At 43.8% G+C, this 22,941-nt stretch overlaps 1 protein-coding gene across 4 annotated transcripts in view; it reads right to left on the reverse strand.

Moving 5' to 3' along the window:
- The window catches only part of KCNMA1 (potassium calcium-activated channel subfamily M alpha 1), a 738,944-nt gene that overhangs the window by 216,632 nt on the left and 499,371 nt on the right, over nucleotides 1–22,941 (reverse strand). For all 4 annotated transcript variants that reach the window (XM_077746494.1, XM_077746498.1, XM_077746497.1 and 1 more), the window contains exons 7-9: nucleotides 16,467–16,542; nucleotides 14,162–14,332; nucleotides 12,518–12,609 (exon numbers count right to left, since the gene is read on the reverse strand). In XM_077746494.1, coding sequence (XP_077602620.1) covers nucleotides 12,518–12,609; nucleotides 14,162–14,332; nucleotides 16,467–16,542 — 339 coding nt within the window. The remainder of the gene's footprint in view (nucleotides 1–12,517; nucleotides 12,610–14,161; nucleotides 14,333–16,466; nucleotides 16,543–22,941) is intronic.

Here is a 22,941-nt window from a genome sequence, read left to right on the forward strand (position 1 = left end):
ATCCTATACAGCTTTCCCTGAATACATTGTGCTCACTTTGTCAGAGAGGTAGATGAAATGTGGCATATATTGATCTAGATGTCTCTGTAAAACTATAATATTTATATCAAATACATATGCTAGAATCTCTTCTGTCTTTCTGCTGAGACTTCTAATCATGCTCTTTGCATCCCATCTCCCCCCAACACCCCCCACCAATGGTAGCCACCGGCTTGATAGGAATGAATTTTAAGAAGGACTTGTCAGGGAAATTCAACAGCATTTTATCACATAGAAAGCAGGCTTGGGGCGGCGAGAAACCCCACAACCCAAAGCACACAGTGGCCAGTACTAAAAGTTGTCCCACCAAGACTGAATTTGAACCATTCAGTGTCCACAGAGGAGTCTTTCCAAGACTCTCACACCAGCTGAGGTTTAGGCTGATTCTGGGCTTGACCTTCTGTATCACCTGGTGGTGCTTCCTGTGGCTGCTTTGTCCCACAGCTTCCCCTGCTTTGGATCATGTCCTTCAGGGTGACTGTTAACCAGGTTTTCCTGTGAGGTGCAGGACCCCACTGCCTCAAAGGAAGGAGACGAAACCAACCCCTGCCTTCCCACTTCCTCCTGTACTGACAGCCATTCCCAAAGGAACTGACGTTAATGCAGGGCAGTTCACCTGTGGCCAACAAAAGCTAGTTCCAGGCTGTGCGGGTCCCATCCTTCTGATGAGGGAGCATAAGGCAAGCCGACAGCCTGAACCCTCCCCTACGTGGGATATGTGTGAAATTCCTTAGGCACTCCTGGCTGCCCAAGGACAAAGGAAAAGATAGAAAGCCAACATTAAATTGGTAGAATCTCTATCAGTTTACAAATACTTTAGTAAAGTTACCAGGAAGGGGCAATCTTATCAATAGTCTCATCTCCAGGAACTCTGTACTGTCTTAATGATGTTTTTGTTAGAGGGAAAAAAACAAAACAAAACAAAACAAAAAACCTTAGCTTGATCGTAGCTAGGCCCAATCACTCTTTACAACCCCAGTGCAGCTCTCTCTGCCCATGGGTCTCATCCCCTGCTTTAATAAAATCAGCTTTTTTGCACCAAAGATATCTCAAGAATTCTTTCCTGGCCGTCAGCTCTGAACCCTCATCACTCCAAAACCCCATCATTTCCATCCCACTTGGGGACCTAGCTCAGGACCTCCAAAGCTTGCTAGACTTTCCAGAACTATCTACTGACCAATGGACTGGTTGGTAAGGTGAGCTTGTCTTGGACACTTGATGCCTTTGTAAGTGTAGAAGAAACATAACCGTTAGTTACCTGCAAGGTTGTCAGATCATTGGCTGATTCTGCCTCCCCAAATCTACTACCAGGTTTTGAGTTTGTGAGAGAACAGTACATGTAAGGAGGACAAAAATGAAATCAAAACAACTGCGAATATGTATTGAGTCCATAATCCCAAACGCTGGCTTTAGCCATTTCTGGCTAAAATGAATGAAAAAATAAAACAAACAGAAAGCCCAAGGAGGTTTGGAGATAAGAAAATTTCCTACCCAGGGCCATAGCTAGTACTTTGCTAATTACAAAGAAAGGAAATGCCTTCTCCCTCCTAGTGAGGAAGAGAATAAAGTAATCATCTTATCCAGCTGTCAATAGAGCTATTCTGGAAGAGACAGGCTGTTTTGCTGTTTCCCTAAAAAGGGGCAGAAGGCTGAGCAAATAGATCCCAACAGTGCAGCAAAGGCACCTCTATGAAAACAGAGCCGCAAGGTCACAGGACAGGCTACTGGTAGCGCCAACAGTGAATACTGGGATGTTCTGACCAGACCAGAACTTTCTGCCAAGTAGGTACATCAGATCAGATGCAGATGGTCAGGACCTAAACCACACCAGAGGGGTCTATGTCTACACCCCCACCATCCTAGATCACAATTAGACTTCCATAATTAGACCGTGCCCAAGGAAAGATCAAATATCTTTTGTAGCTTGTTGCCTAAAGGAAGCCTCAGTCCAAGTCCTGAAAAAAAATTCTGAGAACCTAAGGAGTCATTCGTATTGACATATCCAGGCAGCACTCTCTCTTCTCTCTTCTGGCATCTCACTTTTTTAAATGTTTATTTTTCAGAGAAAGAGAGAGAGAGAGAGTGAGTAGGGAAGGGGCAGAGAGAGAGGGAGAAACAGGATCTGAAGCAGGCTCCAGGCTCTGGGCTGTCAGCACAGAGCCCAAGGCAGAGCTCGAACCCACGAACTATAAGATCATGACCTGAGCTGAAGTCAGACGCTTAACCGACTGAGCCACCCAGGCACCCCAGTGGCATCTCATTTTTAATTTGGGGACCCAGTCATCCCCAATCAGCTACAGTGTTGGGATCTTTAATCAAGGTTCCCTGCCCACATTAGGCCAATCAGTACTTCCCAGCCTTGAATGGAGTGGCACTAAATTCATGGTGGGATCCATCCTGGTGGCAAAAACCTATAATGACTGTCCCTGAGTTTCTGCTTGCTGGGTTCCCGAGCTGCTTGCCTGGCTCAACTCTGTCTTTTCTTGGATCTTGCCCTTCAGTTTTTCTCTGAATTCTAGAAGGTACTCTAACCTTCCAAAAGAATTCCTCTCCGGCTTAAGCTAGCAAGAATCAGTTTCTGTTGCCTATAATCAAAGAGCCCCTAACTGGAAGAGTTGTTTACCTTAACCTTAATTTCTCACTTAATTTCCATAACATCCTAGTGTGTTGGTATCGTTTCAGTTTCTTTCTCTCTCCTCCCATCTTTCCTTCCTTCCCCGAAGAGAAATTATACAGTCATCTTAAGCAAGCAATTCCACAAATGCCCAACTCTCTCACAGATTACACTGTGTCACTCCCCAATACCTTTGCCCTTCCACATTTTATTCATCCCATTACTGCAGGCTTGGTAGCCTTTGGTCATTTTCAAGCAAGTCAATCTTCCTTTGACTTGATTCTTCCAATCTTAAGAGAAATCAGGGCACTGAAAAGCACTTTCCTTTATGCAGATCACAGTAGATTTGCCTGTCTCTACTTGGTAATGCTGCTTTTGAACAGAAGGAACCAAGAGAACAGAAGACTAAGGCCAAGGTCAGCCACACCCTTCGGGGATGAAGGTGGAATGGAGGGAAAATGAGTCGAAGCAAAGAAATGACTCTTACTTTTGCCCTTGTAGAGGAGAGGTCTGTTAACTTTGAGGTGCAGAGCAAGCCCCACCTCCCTGCTAACACCCCTGGTAAATCATGCATCATGGCCCTAGAGCATATGTTGTCGGACCTACCTTCCCATAATGACAGTCAAGTTGACACATCCTTGTTCCCCAGCCACACCCAAGGGTGTTGCCCCAGCTAGCATATGCTGCTAGCTATCCAATCCACTCTGAGTAGACCCAACACATTTGCAAAGGCCTCAGCTGGCTTCAGCATCTGTTATACACATAAGAACTGGGAGGAGTTCACAGGTGCCAGGGTCTGCTGACAGCACCGGGGGACACTCCAAGGGATGAAAAACAGGGGGACTCGGAGTAGCTTCAGCAGCTCCCCCACCCTTTCAAGTCTCTCTGGATCCCTGTTTGACCAGGCCCATCACTAGACTCATAGACTTTTAGGTGCACAAGTCACCCTGCTTTTACCTTTGTCCAAAACTGCTCTAATGGGTGCATTTTAATAATATGAATTATCAAATGCTTTTGGAAGCATTCCTTCTGAAATGCTTGCAGGCTTTGTGATTTTATTGAACAAAATTCCTGCCAAAAGAGCTTTTCACTGGGATGATGCTCCTACATAATCAAGCCTCTATATAGTAGCTACCACTTGTTCCTTGGATGGTTCCGGTTGGTCAACGTCTCAGGTTAGCTCCAGGAGAGCAAGAACCACAATTTTCTAGCTCATTCTTTAGCCACAGCACTTAGCACAGTGACTGGAACATGGCGGCGGCTCACATACTTAGCTGAGCCAACATGCTGGGATGGGAACTTTCCTAAATCTGTTCTATATCCTAGGCAGCATTTGCTTTTGAGGTCAGTGGCCAAGGTCGCAAAACCTCTCCCAGAGATGGGCATGAATCTACCTTCGAACTGCCTCCATGTCCCCTAGTTAAGAAAAGATAGGAAGGGGAGATGAGACTGCTTTTACTGACAACTGGGACCGTATCTGGAGCAGTCCCCATGGTTCTGGGGTGGGAACAGATCATTGTTATACAACACTTGTACTAGATGTGGGAGCCCCAATCCTGAGAGACACAGAATCAGGTTTTCATGAGTTTCACATTACAACAGCCTCTAAAGTTTACTAGAAGGAGACACTGGGCTTGGACAGCCAGAGAGTTTCCTGGTTTATTTTCAGTGTATGATGGCAGCAGCAGTGGGACACACCCAGGTCTACTAGGAACCACTTTGTACAGCTCTGGAAAGACTTCTATCGCAAGAAATGACATAGCTGGAAGATAGAAAACACAGTGAAACTTACTCTTGATGGTGGTGTTTGTTCTTTAGATTTGGAACCTACCCAGAGAGGATTCACCCAATCAAACATGAGATTGAGCAGAAAGACGCTTTAGGAATTATAATTAGAAAAGTCATATTCAAAATTCTTTTTTTTTATGGAGGAAAGACTATCTGAGAGCAAAAGTCTAGGTTTGAATATGACTTTTTATTTTTTTTTGGGAGGGTACACAGTTCATCTCCCACCTACATTTCTATTCTTGTTTTCAGAACAATAGCTGGAACATTTTGATAAGTGTGTGGAAGGGAAGAGAGACAGCAAGAACGTGGAGGGGGGAACGGGGGGACAAGCCTTCACTCCATTAGGTATTATCAGGAAATTGATTTAATATGCATCCAAGTCTCTTTAAATAGAGCTTCAAGTTTGAAAGGGGCTGAAGACGTGGCTTACAAGAATCCAAAGCAGATGCAAAGAAAGAAGCGCCCACATCCACACCCCGCAAGACCCCTCTCATCAGAAAGGAATACCTAGCATGTTACATTATACAATACAGCATCTAATGACACTTGCTTTTGGTATCTGCCCCTCGATTCTGAATTTCAGAAGTAGTAAAGGGGTCATTTTTCCAAAGTATTAGGGCAATCTCAATTCTTTTTTCCTCCCCCAAAAGTTTAATGTTAATCAAAGCAGAATGTCTAATCAGTCCAAGATGGTCTGTCAACTTGAATTATCTGTTTGTCTTCCTATTTACTGTATCTGTCTGTCTACAGTTCTTCGTATCTTTGTGAAGATCAGTTATTGGGGCCTGTGTTTCCTTCTGACTAGAATGGCTACCAGATGATCCTTCCTGGTGATATGTTGATGATTTGCTAATTTATGGCTTTTAAAATCTAGGAATCTGAAAACATTGCTGGGAGTTCAGGCTGGGAATCACGTGGGCCACGCAAGGAGAGGGCTGAATGGTTTCCCTGTCAAAGGATAAAAGTTTGTGTGAAATGCAAAGCCTCGGTCACATTTCAACCAGAGTGATGTCTGTGATCTAGAAATCATAAATGGCACCTTATAGGAAACACCCCCTCCAGTAGTAAACCCCCACCTGCCACATCAGGCTGTACAGAAGGGAGAGTGAGGGTTGTCCAAGCTGTCCATAGACAGGAAAGGAAAAGAGGCCCATGGTCCTTGGCCCAAGACAACACTACACGAATTAACCCCACATCCTATTCCCAAGTGCTGGAGTCAGCCCTTATCAGAAAAAGAACAGATGGAGATGTTATTATAGGAAGATGGTCACCTCTGGGAACCAAAAGGAGAGGCTTATATAAGCTCTGAGTTTGAACTCCCCATCCACTTTGGTGGCCAAATAATATAATACATAGCTCGAGAGATGTGGCATATTTGGAAATCTTCATGGGTGTAAAGAAGTACATTTATCCCCAGTGCCTGTGTGTAGCAAGCACTCAGTAATCACGTGTGGAATGGATGGTGATGAAGGCATGACTCACGTTAGTTCCCTGGGAAAAGGAGGGGGATTATGGGGTAGACTGAGTGAGTCTTGTAAAGAAATATGCTCGACCTTTGAACAACATGGGGGTTGAGGCGCTGACCCCTGTGCAGTCAAAAATCCACATGTAACTTTTGACTCCCCCAAAACTTTACTACTTATAGCCTGTCGTTGACTGGAAGCCTTACCAATAACATAAATAGTCGACTGACACCTATTTTGTATGTTACCTATATCCCAGACTGTATTCTTACCATAGAGCAAGCTAGAGAAAAGGAAATGTTAAGAAAATCCTAAGTCAGAGAAAAGATATTTACAGTTCCGTACTGTATTTATCTCAAACAATCAGCATGTACGTGGATCTGTGTGGTTCAAACGCATGTTGATCAAGGGTCATCGGTAATGCCTTTTGGGGCTCAGGCAGATCATTTAAGATTCTAATTCTTTAAAAAACAAAAAGTGGTCTAGAACCACAGTGGGCAAAGTTTGGTGTGGAGGAGAAAATGGAGTAGAATTTCAAGACAGCCAGGCAGGAGGGGATGGAAAGTGGCCTCAGAAAGGAACAAAGGCCACAGACGGAGATGAATGAGAAGGCTATTTCTGATATAAGGAGAGACACAGAATTAAATAAGAGTCCACTAATAAGGAACCAGGGAAGATACACGGGGTGCCCACTCCTGGTAAGTCAGTGGAGAGTACTGTTACAGGCGAAATAGAGCCTCAAAGGAAAATAAGATTTTACGACTTGGAGCCACGGAGGTAGAACCAAAGACCGATGGTTGTGAGTGGGGTTCGTGTGATATGAACTTTAAAACTAGGATGTTGGCTCCCCTCAGCCTAGGAGTAACAAAACCTGGGGTGAGCAGCCAGGGAACGGGCTGTAACATGGCCTCTTCTGAAATGTCACCTCTCAGGACCTCTTTAGAGTAAGTCACCTCTGTTTTGCTATATAACAGGATCTTAGTCTCTTTCAGGTTCGTTTTTCCCACATGTATTAACACTTGTACCTGGTATTTTCTTCAGTCACAACCTTGCTCATTGCTTGTAACCTCCTGGTGACTGTAATGTCCGTGAGGACAGGTCCCAGGGGTAGTTTGCTTACCACCGAATCCTTGGCACCCAACACAACCCTCATTGTCCAGGGCACAGAGGCACTCAGTGGACATCTGTGGACTGAAAATGAGCCAGTGGAAATGATAGAGGAATGGGTAGTGAGGCAGGAAACTAACTGTGCTCTAGTATTTCTTAGCTCTTGAAATTCTTGTCTAAATTATTGAAGAGTCTTTAAAATATGACCACCCCATTAAAGAACATAATAAAGTACTCTGTTTTCATTTTTAAATGGAAAAGGATGATAAATTCTGCCAACCTCTATGGCTTTGGGGCTCCCTTTTACAATCCTGAGGCCACGTTGGAAGGCTTTACTCCCTCAGGAAGACCCAGCCTCCGGAGGGCTAATACTCCCACCTACAGCTCTGAAATAAACTAAAGAGTGGATATTTCAGAGGAAATTCTGGAGGTGGGGGTGGGGTGGGGCGGGGGGGCAGCTCCTGCTACTCTAATACTCACTGGCAGTCAAGACACCACCACCAGAGAAGTGCTCTAACCAAAGGGAGCAAGTGGATATGTCTGCCAGGGCAGGGAGTGCTCTTCTCAGATGCCATGCAGGTAGGCTCTGCTTAGGAAGGTGTTTGCATCTGGCAGATCACTACAATGTGCCGTGGCTCGTAACCTAGGAAGTGAGCTCCCCAGGAAGGGGTTGAAAGTGTTGAGACCCACAAATAAGGCAGAATTTTGGCCATCGATCTTTCTGACTGTCCTTGAGAGCCCCCCATTGTTACAAGTATAGAAGAAATAAATGCATTCCTAGTCTAACCAAATGAGAAAAATCAAGGAAGAAATGGTTTGGTCCCCTCTCCACCTCTTTGTCCTTGGCCAGGGATCCTTAGAAGCAGAAGGTGAGAAAAAGGAAGAGGCAGGCCCACAGTGATATTCATGCATTTCTCTACCTTTCCATCATGTGCACCCTGTTGTGGGTAGAGGTGGAAGAAAACATACAACCATAGGATCATGGGGCTCAGAACAGAAAGGGGTCTCAGGAGCTGATCTACAGAGGCAGCATGGCCCAGTGAAGCAGATTGCCCCTGGGTTCAAATACTAGATGTACCCTTTATTAGCTGTGTGACATCAGGCAAGTCACATAACCTCTCTGTTCCTCAGTTTCCTCACCCACTGCAAATGGAGACGATATTACCTCCCTTTCATGGTTGCTGTGAGGATTAAGCAATATGCAAGTCTGAAGGTATTCTTACTGTCGGAGAAGGCGGTCTTAGGGCTGTGGGCTGTAACGAGTCACTTCTCATCTGCAAGTATGTGCCACTCCTCTGTCTATATAAAAAAGAGGTCTAAGAGAAGCCACAGTATTTAAATTTCACAAACAGCTTTCTTGAATTGGAATTAGAGGTAAGTTAGTCTGTGACAGTGATTCCCTCAACCAGAAGGGAGGCGTAGCCTCCTCATTCAGCCAGTGGACCTTTCCTTCAAGTAGACTTCATTCACCTTCCTGGTCCCCTTTGCCTTCTCCTTGTCCTCTATTACACCTTCTCTTCTCAGCATTTGGCTACCAGAAATCATTAGAATAATCCAAAGCCATTCCATTCTCCCTTGTCCCAAACACCTGGCTTAGGGCTGCCTCAGTTTGGGGCCCCGGAAGCCCATCATGGGAAAACACAAGGTCTGGATGGCTCCCTGGCCTGGCCACCTCTAACGAGGGGGTTACAACAGATGGATTCCTCTCTGTAGCTGATTATTTTCCATGGCCCTTGGCCATGTGACCTCAGACCATGATCTTGTCAGTTCCCATAAACTAACCAGGAGTGGCTGAGTCCCACGCAGAGAGGAAATCTCTGGGGGAAATGGCAAGGGCTGTGGGAGGAAGGAGAGCAGGCTAGGACCCCAAAAGCCATGGGGGCCTCACCCCGCTGTTCCCCCACCTCTGAGCAGCTTTGACCTCACATGAAGGGAAGGAGGAGGCGGCACTAGCCTCGGGGTTCTGCTGGGCTATAGGTGGGCTACTTTTTTGAATAAGACCTGGGGTCTCAGTCCAAGAGGACAATTGGCCCCAAGACCTCCAACCCACAGACACTGCCTGCCAAGGCCACTCTTTGAATCTGTGGTTATTGACACCTAATTCCTATACTTAGGAGCCCCAATGCATCATAATAAGATAGAGAACAGCTGACATGTGCCCACATCTACTGCTGGCTCTGGGTGTCCTGTGGGAGGTCAAGTGAGGTTCACTGAAGTGAACGTTGGAAGAAGCCACTCCAGGCCCTTGATCCCATGTTGACAGTGAAGATGTGCTGGGGATGCTGTATGAAGTGTTCCCGTTATGCCAAACACATAGATCAAAACTGAAAATGAGGTGCCAACAAAATCTCCATGCTCTCCAATATCCTCAAATTGGGTGTTGTGTAAACAAAACCCTGAACTTCTCTGCCGTGTGTGTGTGTGTGTGTGTGTGTGTGTGTGTGTGTTTACTTTAAATCATCTTTAGATTTCCAAGTTGTGTGTCTCTGTAGCTTTTGGGTCACAAGTTACCTTAAATTCTCTGACAAGTTAATGCATTGTTAGAGAGATTATTTCTGAGTAAGATATCCACGTGTAAACAAATCCCTTAACTATGTATATGTTTTAATTACATTCCAGGCATTCACTTGATGAAATCCTGGGGAGAAGAGTATACGTCTCTGTATCCATGAATACAGCACATATATTTTTGCATACACAAAGACACAGGGCAAAAAGCACGCTATTTTAAGAGTCTGAGCTCTATCTTTCAACAAAGTTTAGCTGCTTTCCTTTTGCAAATGCATTTAATTTTATCTGGAAACTTTCTGACGTTAGAAATAGAACAACTGTAGTTTCTCATTATGTTTGCTGCCAGAGTCCATGCTTGGTTGCTCAACTAAAGACCTTATATTGCTAATTACTACCACATGCCCATATCCCAAGCGAAAGAAAACTTATTGATTCTGACAGCCCATTCTCTCAACGCTGAATTCCAAATGAAAACTCAAATTTTGGCCAAACATAACATTTCATCAATCTTGTTCTACTGACTGGAAAAACAACATCAAACAAAGGGTGCTAATGGCCCTTTATTACTGTTCCTTTCCCAAGCTTATATTTTCTGATGAAAGATCTAAGTGACCAAAGGGCTTCTTTAAACTACTTAGTAATTAGCTTTTGAACCAGGAAACAATGCATAAGGTAAAGTGAACGGTCCCAGTGTTGATGACAGGGCCGACTCTCTGTCCTCAGGGTCGGGGGACATTGGAGACCCAAAGAGAACATTAAAAGCAAAGTGTGTATTTTCATAAAGGGAGAAGAAAAAAAAAGAGAAGGAGGAAAAACCAGGCTAAAAGCCTGTGATAAAAGATGACAGAGAGGGAGTCAGAACAAAAGCTGTGGGGAGTCTGTGATCTGAAGTGATTAGCACTCGAGGGTTTGAGTGGAGATGCCAAGGCAAGAAGATGATGGGATCAGAACAGGGGCGGGTGAGTGACTGCTGCTCTCAAGCCCCATCTGGGTCACCTACCACCAAAAGCCACCAGCCACCCGGCCCACCCACACTGGACTAGGGAAACTATTTAGAGAAAAAAATTTTACCTGGGGTGAGAGTCAAGAAGTATTTTCAACATAGACCTGGGGGCAACTGACTTACTGGCTTCGTTGGAAGGAGGGACCAGGAAATGCTGGCCGAGGGAGTGGGGCGGGAGGAACAAAGAGAGCCCATGCCCTCAGAATGCCTTCTGCTTTATGGCGACCTGTTCACACCTCAAAGGCAAAATGGACACAGGAGCTGTTTTCCTCCTGGCAACGGAATAAATGACCAATGGGAATCTCTGGACTTATCTGGCCTTTTGGATCCAACCAATGGCCCAGAAATCAGAACAGCTTGGTTCTAATCTCATCCAGAGCTGTTAAGATAATAGGGAGAGGAGGGCTCCATTAGAGGAAAGGTGGAAGAGCGTGCTGCCTGTGTAGAAGAGACGCCAATTGGCCCCCTCTCGCCCACTGTCCTTTGTTCCTTTGAAAGGAAACTGGTGTCCTGTGGGTAGTTCAAGAAAATGAGTCTTTTTATTTTCCACCTCTTCATTTCCTGAAAGAAGGACAGGACACCTGAGCTCAGGATGCACCAGAATCACCGACAGGAGATGAGGTTTGCTCCATCCAACATGACTGTCAGGCCAAGAGGAGATGGGAGTAGGGGGTGGGGAAGGGCAGTGTTATAGTTTTATTTTCTCTTAAGCAAAACAGGTTATTCAAGAGTTCATCTGAAAATGTACTGGGGGAGGGGGAGTTCTGTGATAGGAGCTTCTATGACTATGACTGGGAAGGGGCCCGAGTGATGAAAACATGCTCATCTTCATCTGGATGGTAATTACCGGGTGTGTACATAGGTACAAATCCCTTGAGCTGTACTTTAAGGCTATATACCTCTTACTCTACGGAAGTTGAAACAAAAAGTCAGAAACAAAAACAAGGCTGAGTGCCCATGAAAAAGCTGAGTAAAGAATGGTCACCACCGGCCCTGCCTCCCCTGTGGCATTCCCCTCCCAAGATAGTGCTCTGGCATATGGCAGGGACGGTGAGGCCCTGCCGTGTACTTAGGAGTCAGACTTCAGGTTGATAATGAACCCACACGCTGGTATTGATATTGATAAAATGATCCAAACTCAAATTGAAATAGTCCCCAAGAAGAAAGCATCGATGTGTGGGAAGCCAAACAAAAGACCATCAGGAAGAGCCTGTGGTGCTCCAGCACCATAAATATAATCTGTCTTGCCCAGAAGGAATTTCAACTGAGTAATGAGTCCCTTTGAGGACAAGTTCGGTGCCGCCTGGCTAAAGAGAAGTGGTTTCCCGGCTGCCACGATGCCTTTACAGTAGGCAAGGTGAGCTTTTTCTTGCCCTCCCTAAGACTTCCCTGCTGGAGAAAGATCCCATGGTATTGCTGCATGAAATAAAACCCATAGGATGGCATCACATTAGTCTGGGACACCAGAATGTAATCACTAAGCCAGTTGATATAAAGAATGAACGTGCCTGGTTTACTTGGTAGGGATTGGAACAGAAAAGACAGGCCCAGTTATCTCTGGACCTGTCCCAGGATAAACGCAGTAGGTCTCTCGGAAAGATGGGTGGGGAAGGAAGCCACGAATGGGCGGGCACCGGTCTGGATATTCAGTCCACAGGTGACATCACACCCCGCACAGAATGGGGCCCTTCCCTCACAGAAGCACCTGGGTGGGCAGGGGGAGGGGCGGGATTCAGGTGTCACCGCCAACAAGGCTCTTGAAAGCCACTCAACCACATCTTCTCTGATGCAACTGACTTACTTTCTGCCTCCATGTTTGTTAAAAGTCCCGCCGAATTTATTCCGATTCAGGATGAGAGCAGCAATTTCGGGCACGTAGCGGGCAAACATTGCCTACATGCATGAAACAAAGAAACAAGAGCCAAAAAAAAAAATGGCATGCAGAGAGGATTCTACCGCAGCGGAGGCAGCAAAACCTCTTGGCATACTTACTTTCTTCCACTAACCGCACTATAGGAGCCCCCGTATTTCTTGCGGTTTCCTATTAATTCTATGATTTCAGGGACGTAGCTGGCAAACATGGCCTAAGGAGAAGACAGGAGACAGAAGAGAGACTGAAAAGACAGGCCAAAGAAAGGGGTGACCTTTTCAGAGGGGGAGGGGATGCTAAGATCCGAAAACACAAAGGGGTTAGAACTGCGAAGGTATATACCATTGTGGTGGGTTGTAAAATTAAAGGCACAAAAAGGACAAGCTCCTGAAAATACACAGGACAAAACAAACGTGAACCAACCTATAAAACCAAAAAAAAAAAAAAAAAAAAACAAANAAAGAGACAGGAATAAATAAGTTGCTATCTAGTTCTTCTTGCTATAGGAAAGTCAGTAAAGGGGGTGCATGCTGGTGAAATCACACACACACAACTGCAAAAGAAGACCTTTCTAGTTAAAATTCACAGGAGAATCAATGCCTTTATGAGCGATGAAAGACAATAAACATCAAAAGAAGATTAAAATAATACAAACTTATCCAGTAATAAAAAAAATCACTAAAAAGCACAAAAGGTAAATTTAGGAAATCATGTGGGGAGAGAAGAAGAAAGGAGAAACACAAATCTGCCATGTTTTGCCCAACAAACATTGTGCTTGTGGCTGGATAAGTGGGTCTCATTTTCTACAGGGACTTCCCTGACGCCGAGGAAATGCCTGTGTTAGCTTACACACGCACATGTACATTTAATATACATTTTTCAAATGTATATATGCCGTATGCATACAGAACAGAGAGATGTATATGCATAATATAAATGTATGTGCAGTGGAGACATATGAAAGCTGTGTGTGTGAAGTAGGATTCTAGTCACTTACCGCATACAGTGCAAACATCTAAACTTAACATGAGTTACTTTGAAAGACAAAATGCAGCAACCACCAATATGCTGCCAGAAATTCCCCCTTTCAAAAATTACAGACCATTATGATCTGCAAAGAGCAGGAAATCAAATAGCAAAACTTTCTGACTTACAAAGGCGGGAGGGGGGGGGAGCATGTCCCACGTGTCGCTGAGTAATGGAGGTGGTTGGCTCTTTATAAAACTACCCTCGGCTCATGTCATGATGTCCACCTACAGGAGATCAGTAGGCTTTCTGTCCTCTGTGGGGACCCTACTCTCTGGGGGCAGGCCCCAGCCACAGTGTTTGTTGAAAGTTACGGAAGGATCGTGAAGGGTGTGGGGGAGCTCTCGAAACCGCAAACTGTCTACAGTATCCACAGCATCGACTGGGTCGGGTGACGGCAACTGTCCTTGCAGAGAGTATCAGCTACTGAATCACATTACTAAGGAACAGACACTCTCACGTAATAAGTGAGCATCACTTTCTTAAGACAGTTAGGTTTCCTCCTGGTGGATAGGCTGACCCCGACAAGGGCAGTGTGCCTGGGTCTCTGGGGAATAAGTCTAAGGTACCAAGGGAATATGCAGAGAAGTCACTGTTGCGTTTGGATTTACTCGGTTTGATTATAACACTAAGGCAATCGCTTGCGATGCAGAAACAGTCAAAATACAAAGCTTTAAAGAAACGGATAATAGAAAATATTAATGACCATAAAAATCAACATTATAATAAAGAGTTTTTACCAGTCCCCCGAGGATGAAGAAGACCATGAAGAGGCGCCCCAGCGTGGTTTTTGCGTAAACATCCCCATAGCCAACAGTGGACATTGTGACCATGAGTAAATAGACGCACTCCCAGTACGTAAGAGCCTGGTTGTTTTGGAAATTTTCCCAGGGGTCCCCTGAATTCTCCACCTAAAGCAAGGGGACAGGACAGAAAAAGGATGACATTACACACATATGGTAAACTGGGAACACAAAAACTCCAGAGGGCTGCTTCCGGATGCCTGGCCACCTCAACACAAGGTGTCTGCTTCGGGGAGAAGTTCTGTAGTGATGACTCCGAACCCCCACCCCCAGGCAGGTAACAGGAAGTGGAGTGGCTATAACAGAAATGTGCCTTCCTAGCTGATTGGGGCAGAGAGCAGAAAGAACAGAGATAAATATCCCTAGTCAGGTTTTTCTTCTCATTGTTAAAGATTTGAAGCCAGCTGGATTTTAAGGCATTGCCCGTGGCCATGTTTTACAGCCTTCTCTTCAAGGGAAGAGCCGGAGAGCCCTGCCCTGACCTTTCTCTGTGAGTTCCTGCTCAGTCTCAGAGGGCCTGGCTCATGCACTCCCTAAGAAATTCTAGACTCTCCCACACAGGGCCTTGTCCTTTCATCATTCTGACCAAGGCGATTGCCCGGTGGGCCCCCCTCATCCAGATCTTACACCCGGACCCCAAACGGTATCTCTGGGTCTGACTCTGCTCTCCTGAATGCACAGCGTCAGAGATGGCTCTACCCTGCAAGCGGCAGGAATTTTCCTGAGAGCACAAAAATCGAGCTCATGAGAACAATTTGCTTTTGTGCAGCTCCTCAGACCAAGGGTCAGCAAGCTTTTTCTGTAAAGGAAACGATAGTAAATATTTTCAGCTTTGGGCAACATCCAGTTTGTGATCTCTGGAGCAAGAACTCAACTCTGCAGAAGGTGAATCAGCCAGAGACACTACTTAAACTAAAGGGGTGTGGATGAATTGGGAGCCCTTTGGCCCCAGGGGTGCAGAATGCCCATCTCTGCTTCAGACTTTACAGAACACTTCCCATCGAATTCTATCCACCACCCAAGCTGTGAGATAGGCAGGAGAGATAACTTTAGATACACACTCTCGGGAGAGAGGGAGATGTGTGGGCTGGACCTCCAGGCTTACCCCAGATCCCAACCCTGCAATATACCATGCCACGGTTCCAACCAGCATGGCCCCTGTGGGAGGCCAGCCTCCAGGCCTCCGACCCCCAGACCTCCTGCTCTTCTTCAAAAAGCTTCCAGAACCTAGCCTCTTTCACGCATGACTTCTTGACCCCTACGTGCCATTTTCATGGAGGTTTCCTGGTGGAGCAGAAGCTCCTTCACAAGACAGTAGGTGGGCTCACTGGTCTACTGAAGACCACATTTGTGATTGGGGTGGTTATCCACTGAGAGTGGTTTCAGCCAAGAATTCCATCAGCACAAAGGAGACAAAGGGGTGGGTAAAAAAGCCATCAGATCTAGTAGCTGAGTGAGAGCCCCATCTTCCATGCCAGGCCAACTTCCTCTGCGTGGTAATTACATAAACCCCGATGATGTTAGGTAACTAAATGCACCCTGCCACCCCTTAATGCAGATAGAGGCTTTCCTCAGCAAGGGAAAGAAAGGTACTTTTACTCAAATCTTCAGAAATAGATGAGGCTTCTTCTGGTTTTAACAGTTTGTGTTTGTATGAAACATGCTTTCAACGAAAGCTGTGTCCCCTAAAAGCAGGAATAAAAGTCAGCCTCGAGGAGGTGAGAATAGCTTGACTTAATAATGTAAGCCTTTCAAAGAGCCATTAATTTAAAAGAACTAACATTTTTGAGATACAAAATAACTTGACAAGCAATCAGGCAAAAGCATAGAAGGTAGTTTTTGTAAGGGGGAAGTGGAGAGAAATTAAGGGATCTGAATTTGTTGTTCATTAAGAGATGTGGGTCAAACTTTCAACCTTGTCGCCAAGGTATTTTCAAGTGTTGGCTGAGGAAGCACTGCCATCTTGTGGCGCTCTGGGGTTACTGCAGACAGAATGAAAAATCCACCAAACCGGCGAGCCGAAAAATGCGGGTTAATGGAGCTCACATCATTCACCATTTGGAATTAGTTTGGGGTAAAAGGGTTGGAAACCCAGACAATTGTGCAATTGCCTCTCCTTCTCTTACATTCTGCAGCTAGGCTGAAGTTTCTCTTCAGGGAGAAAAATTTCAGGTAATAAAATGACGCAGGGAGGGACTTGTTGCAGAAAAGCCAGAGCTGAAGCATCTTCAAAGATACTTACCAAATGGATGAACCCAGCTGCTGTTAGCCATGTGCTGATAAATATGGAGAGCAGATTCACCAGCTTGATGGAATTACTGTGCAAAAGAGACAATAAGCAAAATCCCCAAATTACAAAAGAAGACCATGCGGAGGCTGCCTTCCAGAGTAACAGCAATCTTTAGGGGACAGGCAGCCCACCTTCACTCCCCAGTGGTTCCTCCATCATAAGGAAATGTTCCAGAAGACACCACCGGTAGCTAGGTAGGGCCAGAGCCTACAGAAAAATGACATCGGGGCCACTAAAAGGGGATCTCTAAACTAACCCCTCTGTTGGGTTTAATTTTTTTAACTAAATTTTATTTTGAAAATTTTTATATCTACAGAAATATGGAAAGAAAAATATAATAAACACTTATATACCTTTCATCTATATTGATCAATTAACGTTTTTGTACATTTGCTCTGTCTGTATTCTCCTTTTCTTTTTCAAAAAAAATTTTTTTTTGAAAATTTTTTCAAAATTTTGGCTGAACCATTTACAAAATACATTGTAGACATTGTGACACGACTTCTTAAACACTTTAGCATTTAACACTTAAGACAGAATGTATGAAGGACACCTGGGTGGCTCAGTCCATTAAGCATCCGACTTTGATCTTAGCTCAAGTCATGATCTCACCATCTGTGATTTTAAGCCCCGTGGCAGCCCCATGTGCTAGCAGCACAGCCCCTGCGTGGGATTCTCTCTCTCCCTCCCACCTTCTCTCAAAATAAATAAATAAACTTAAAAAAAAATAAAGAAGGGCACCGGGGTGGCTCAGTCAGTTAAGCATCTGACCTCAGCCCAGGCCATGATCTCAGTGTTTGTGGGTCCAAGCCTTACATTGGACTCTGTGCTGACAGTGCAGAACCTGCCTGGAATTCTCTCTCCTTCTCTCCCTCTGCTCCTCCCTCACTTGCTCTCTCTCTCTCTCTCAACATAAGTAAATATTTAAAAAATAAATTAAAATGAAAATGAGAAAACATAAGGAAACCATGCAACACAACCAGGCTACAGTTGTCATGCCTAAGATCATCCACATGAATCCAGGAGTGTCATCTAAAATGCACTCTTTATTTGAAGTTCTCCAGTTGCCCTGAAATTGTTTATTGATGCTTTCATTTTTTTCACCCTGATGCAGGAACTAACCAAGATTCAGGGACTGTATTTGGTTATTATGTTGCTTTCTTTATTCCAGGGGTCAGGAAACGTTTTCTATAATTATAGGGACAGGTGGTAAATATTTTAGGCTTTGTGGGTCACAGCATCTCTGTGGCAACTCTTCTACTCTGCTGCTACTGCATAAAAGTAAGAGAGTGAATGTGTCTGTGTTCCAAAAAACTTTATTTGCAAAAACAGGAAGTGGGCTGGATTCGCCCTTGGACTGTATAGTTTGCCAATCTCTGCTTTGTTCCCCTTTAATGTACATCCCCCTGACTCTTTTTGTTTGTTTTCAAAGACATTTAAATTTCTTTGCACTCAGGTCAGCTGCCTTATAGAATGTCCCATATTCTGATTCTGTTTATATGCTTCTGGATAGAATATCTGCCTGAGATGGCATCACATCAGAAAATCAACTCATTTACACCAGGCCCAGTCACCTGGTTAAGGTGGGAACATCAAATCCTGCCACCAGAAGGAGCCCACTTCCTTGTAATTAATATGTCATCCATGCAGCGAGAATCTGAGATTCTGTGAACATCTCATTCCCTGAAAACCTCATGCCAAATAATTTTAGCATCCATTAGTGTTCCTTGAGTGGATCAGTTAGGACTCACTAAATTTTAAGCATCCTGAAGGCAGAGGCCTTGTCTGTCTGGATCCTGGGAACAGTGATTCCCTGGCACATAATAGGGCCTCTCTGCATAAGTACTGAATGAACTGGTCCCTTCCTTTGCACTCTCCACACTTAGCTTCACCAGGTTCATTCCCACTGGGGTACAGCTCCTTGAATGTTGTCATGAGCAGGTCACTTCTCTGTCCAAAGGCTCCTTGTTGACTAAACATTATTATGTCCACACTCCTTTTACCCTCAACACTGGCTAAAGGTTCAGGCTCATCACCACCCTCTTCTACATAAACTCTTGAAATTTCCATAACAGCCAACCCTGTGTACTATGTCTTTGTTTATGCTACTACTATGGATGGTCCTTCCCATCAAAGCAAATATTTCCCTTTCTTCAGAGCCTGGTTCAATCCCTATGTCCTCTTTAATGTGGTCCCCCTACCTGCAATACAAGCGCAGGTGACTCCTCATGGCTCTTACTTTCAACCACTCCTTGGTAACCGATCCCAGGGTCTTAAGACATCTTCTGTAATGTTCTTTGGATTGCTTTTGTCTCTTATGCTCCTAACTGCATCTTGCAGAAACAAACTCTGTTTTCTGCCTCTTTCAGTCTCCCTGTAGTAGCCAAACACCACCCACAGGGTGGTTCAGCCCATCATTCTTGACCGATTGTTCTCTCTGCCCTCTCTCATCTCTTTCCCATGGGGAACCAATGATGTAAATCCTGAGAGTTTAAGATCACAGTTAACAGTAACGGCTTACATTGCTATGTTTCCTTTATGGTGCTCACCATTAGCTCACTGTTCTAAGTGCTTCAAGTGTATTAACTCATCTACTCTTCACAATGACTCTGTGGAGTCATCCAAACCCAAGCTCACATGGTGAGCAGCAGAGTTAGGATTTAAGCTGGGGCAGCTTGGCCACTGAGTCTGCCCTCTTGGCTGCTACACAGTCACAGACTGGTATCCATCAGAGAGTCTTCCTTGATTGTTAAAGCAAAGCTGTGTCTCCCCCCATGCTCAATGCATAGGGTATGAGAAGGTCAGAGATAGACGCTCCATGGAGGAGAGACACTGTCCAGACATATTGGTTAACCTCTTGAACTGCCACAAAAAAAAGAATGGAAAGGAAAAAATTCTGATAACTACATCTACACTGGGGTCACCATGGGGCAGGATGGGGCTGCAGTCCAAGGTAGCTCAGGGGTTGAAGGAGAAGCCCCTCAGTGGAGGTCGGATCAGTGGTTCTAGATAGGCACCAGACCAGGGTCCAGTTTGCATTTTTCTTCAACCTTATTTTCTTTTAGTAACTGAGCAGAGGAACCCGTGATCTTAGTTGTCTAGAGTTGGTTCTGATAGTTCAAGGAAAGAATAACCAAATATTTTTAATTTTGTTTGATACTTATCTTTTGAAATGTGTGAAACAATTCCTTTCTGGTTCAAAAACAGAAAGACAGGGGAGTCCCCCAGGCTGGGCACGGCAGCCGGAGTGGCGGATGGCAGCGGCAAGGGGCTGCCATTCCACCAGGGCATCCGTCTGCTGGACAGTGGCTCAGTGGAGAACATGCTGCAAGTCTGGCTATCTCAAAAGACAAGCCAAAGTACACATGGTGGAGAGTCCCAAATACCATTATGAGTAGGAAAATAAAATAACCAAAGTCTCGATAAGAGAGAGCAAGAGATACCATTCAAAGAACACTTCCTGAATGGACAGGCCCTGGACAGTCAATGAGCCTTCTTTAATATAGCAGTACTCGCAGGTGCAGAGCACATAACAAGCTTTTAAACCTAACAAGAGACAGAAAGCTAGCCAAAATGATGAACTTAAAAAAACTCTCCTTTAAAGAAATTCCAGGAAGAAATGACAGCTAAAGAACTGCTTAAAACAGGTATAAGCAACATAACTGAACAATAATTTAGAACAATAGTCATAAAATTAATCACCGGGCTTGAAAAAGGCATGGAAGACATCAGAGAAGCTTTTGCTACAAAGACTATGGAGCTTAAAAATAGTTGTGATGAATTGGGAAATGCTATATATAAGGTACATAATAAAATGGAGGCGCCCAATGCACAGATTGAAGAGGCAGAGAGGAGATTAGGTGAATTAGAAGACACAATTATAGAAAAAGAGGAAACTGAGAAAAAGATAAACTGAGCCAGGAGCATGAAAGGAGAGTTCAAGAACTGAGTGATAAAATCAAACAGAACAATATCTGTATCATAGGAATTCCAGAAGAGGAAGAGAGAGGGAAAGGCGCTGAAGGAGTCCTTGAACAAATTATAGCCGAGAACTTCCCCAATCTGGAGAAGGAAACAGACATTGAAATCCAAGAGGCACAGAGAACTCCCCTCAGACATAACTTGAATCAATCATCTGCAGGACATATCATAGTGAAACTGGCAAAATATAAGGACAAAGAGAGAACTTTGAAAGCAGCTAGGGATAAAAGGGCCCTAACATACAAAGGGAAACCTATCAGAGCAGTTACAAGCTTATCTACTGAAACTTGGCAGGCCATAAAGTAATGGCAGGAAATCTTCAATGTAATGAACAGAAAAAATATGCAGCCAAGAATCTATCTAGCAAGCCTGTCATTCAGAATGGAAGGAGAGATAAAAGTCTTCCCAAATAAAGAAAAACGGAAAGAACTCATCACCACTAAACCAGCCCTACAAGAAATCCTAAGGGGGACTCTACGAGGGAAATGTTCCAATGAACGCAAGGTATCAGAGACACCACTACAAGTATGAATCCCACAAAGAACACAATGACTCTTAGCCCATATTTTTCAATAATAACACTGAATGTAAATGGACTAAATGCTCCAATAAAAAGACATAGGGTAGCAGAATGGAGAAAAAAACAAAATCCATCTATATGCTGTCTGCAAGAGACTCATTTTAGACCTGAAGACACCTTAAGATTGAAAGGGGATGGAGAAATATCTATCATGCTACTGGAAGTCAGAAGAAAACTGGAGTAGCCATACTTACATCAGACAAACTGGACTTTAAAGTAAAGGCAGTAACAAGGGATGAAGAAGGGCATTACATAATAACTACAGGTTCTATCCATCAGGGAAAGCTAACAATTATAAATGTCTATGCACAAAATATGGAAGCACCCAAATACATAAAACAATTAATCACAAACAGAAACAATCTTATGTATAAGAATGTGCTAATAAATAGTGAAATTTAATACTCCACTTACAGCAATGGATAGATCAATTAGACAGAAAATCACTGAAGAAACAATGGACTTGAATGACACATTGGACCAGATGAATTTGATAGATATATTTAGAATTCTATATCCTGAGGCTATGGAATTCACTTTCTTCTCAAGTGCACATGGCACATTTTCCAAGATAGATCACATACTCGGTCATAAAGCAGCCCTCAACAAATATAAAAGAATTGAGATCATATCATACACACTTTCAGATCACAATGCTATGCAACTTGAAATCAATCACAGGAAAAAGTTTTGAAAACCTCTAAAAACATGGAGGTTAAAGAACACCCTACTAAAGAGCGAATGGGCCAATCAGGCAATTAGAGAAGAAATTTAAAAATATATGGAAACCAATGAAAATAAAGATACAACAATCCAAACTCTATGGGATGCGGCAAAGGCAGTCCTAAGAGAAAAGTACATTGCACTCCAGGCCTATTTCAAGAAATTAGAAAAAGCACAAATACAAAATCTAACAGCGCACCTAAAGGAAGTAGAAGAAGAACAACAAGAGCACTCCAAACCCAGTAGAAGAAAAGAAATAATAAAAATCAGGGCAGAAATAAACAATATAGAATAAAAAAAACAGTTGAACAAGTCAATGAAACCAAGAGTTGGTTTTTTGAAAAAATAAAATTGACAACCTCTAGCCATGATTCTCAAAAAGAAAAGAGAGAACAACCAAATGGACAAAATCATAAATGAAAATGGACTTATTACAACCAATCCCTCAGAAATACAAGGAATTATCAGGGAACACTATGAAAAATTATATGCCAACAAACTGGACAACTTAGAAGAAATGGACAAATTCCTAAACATACATTCACTACCAAAATTCACACTGGAAGAGATAGAAAATCTGAACAGACCCATAACTAGTGAAGAAATTGAATCAGTTATCAAAAATCTCCAAACAAATAAGAGCCCTGGGCCAGATGGCTTCCCTGGGAAATTCTAACAGACATTTAAATCAGAGTTAATACCCATTCTTCTCAAGCTATTCCAAAAAATAGAAATTGAAGGAAATTTACAGACTCATTCTATGAAGCCAGCATCACTTTGATTCCCAAGCCAGACAGAGACCCATCAAAAAAAGAGAACTACAGGCCAATATCCTTGATGAATTCAGATGCAAAAATCCTCAACAATATACTTGCAAGTCGAATTCAACAGCACATAAAAAGGATTATCCACCATAATCAAGTGTTCGGTTACAGAGCTGGTTCAATATTTGCAAATCAATCAAAGTGATACATCACATTAACAAAAGAAAAGTTAAAACCCTATGATCCTGTCCATAGACGCAGAAAAAGCTTTTGACAAAATACAGCATCCCTTCTTAATAAAGACCCTCGAGAAAGTCGGGATAGAAGGAACTTACTTAAACATCATAAAAGCCATCTATGAGAAGCCCTCAGCTAACAT

The sequence above is a fragment of the Crocuta crocuta genome, unplaced genomic scaffold, assembly GCF_008692635.1.
Source record: "Crocuta crocuta isolate KB4526 unplaced genomic scaffold, BGI_CrCroc_1.0 scaffold28, whole genome shotgun sequence".
NCBI lineage: Eukaryota > Metazoa > Chordata > Mammalia > Carnivora > Hyaenidae > Crocuta > Crocuta crocuta.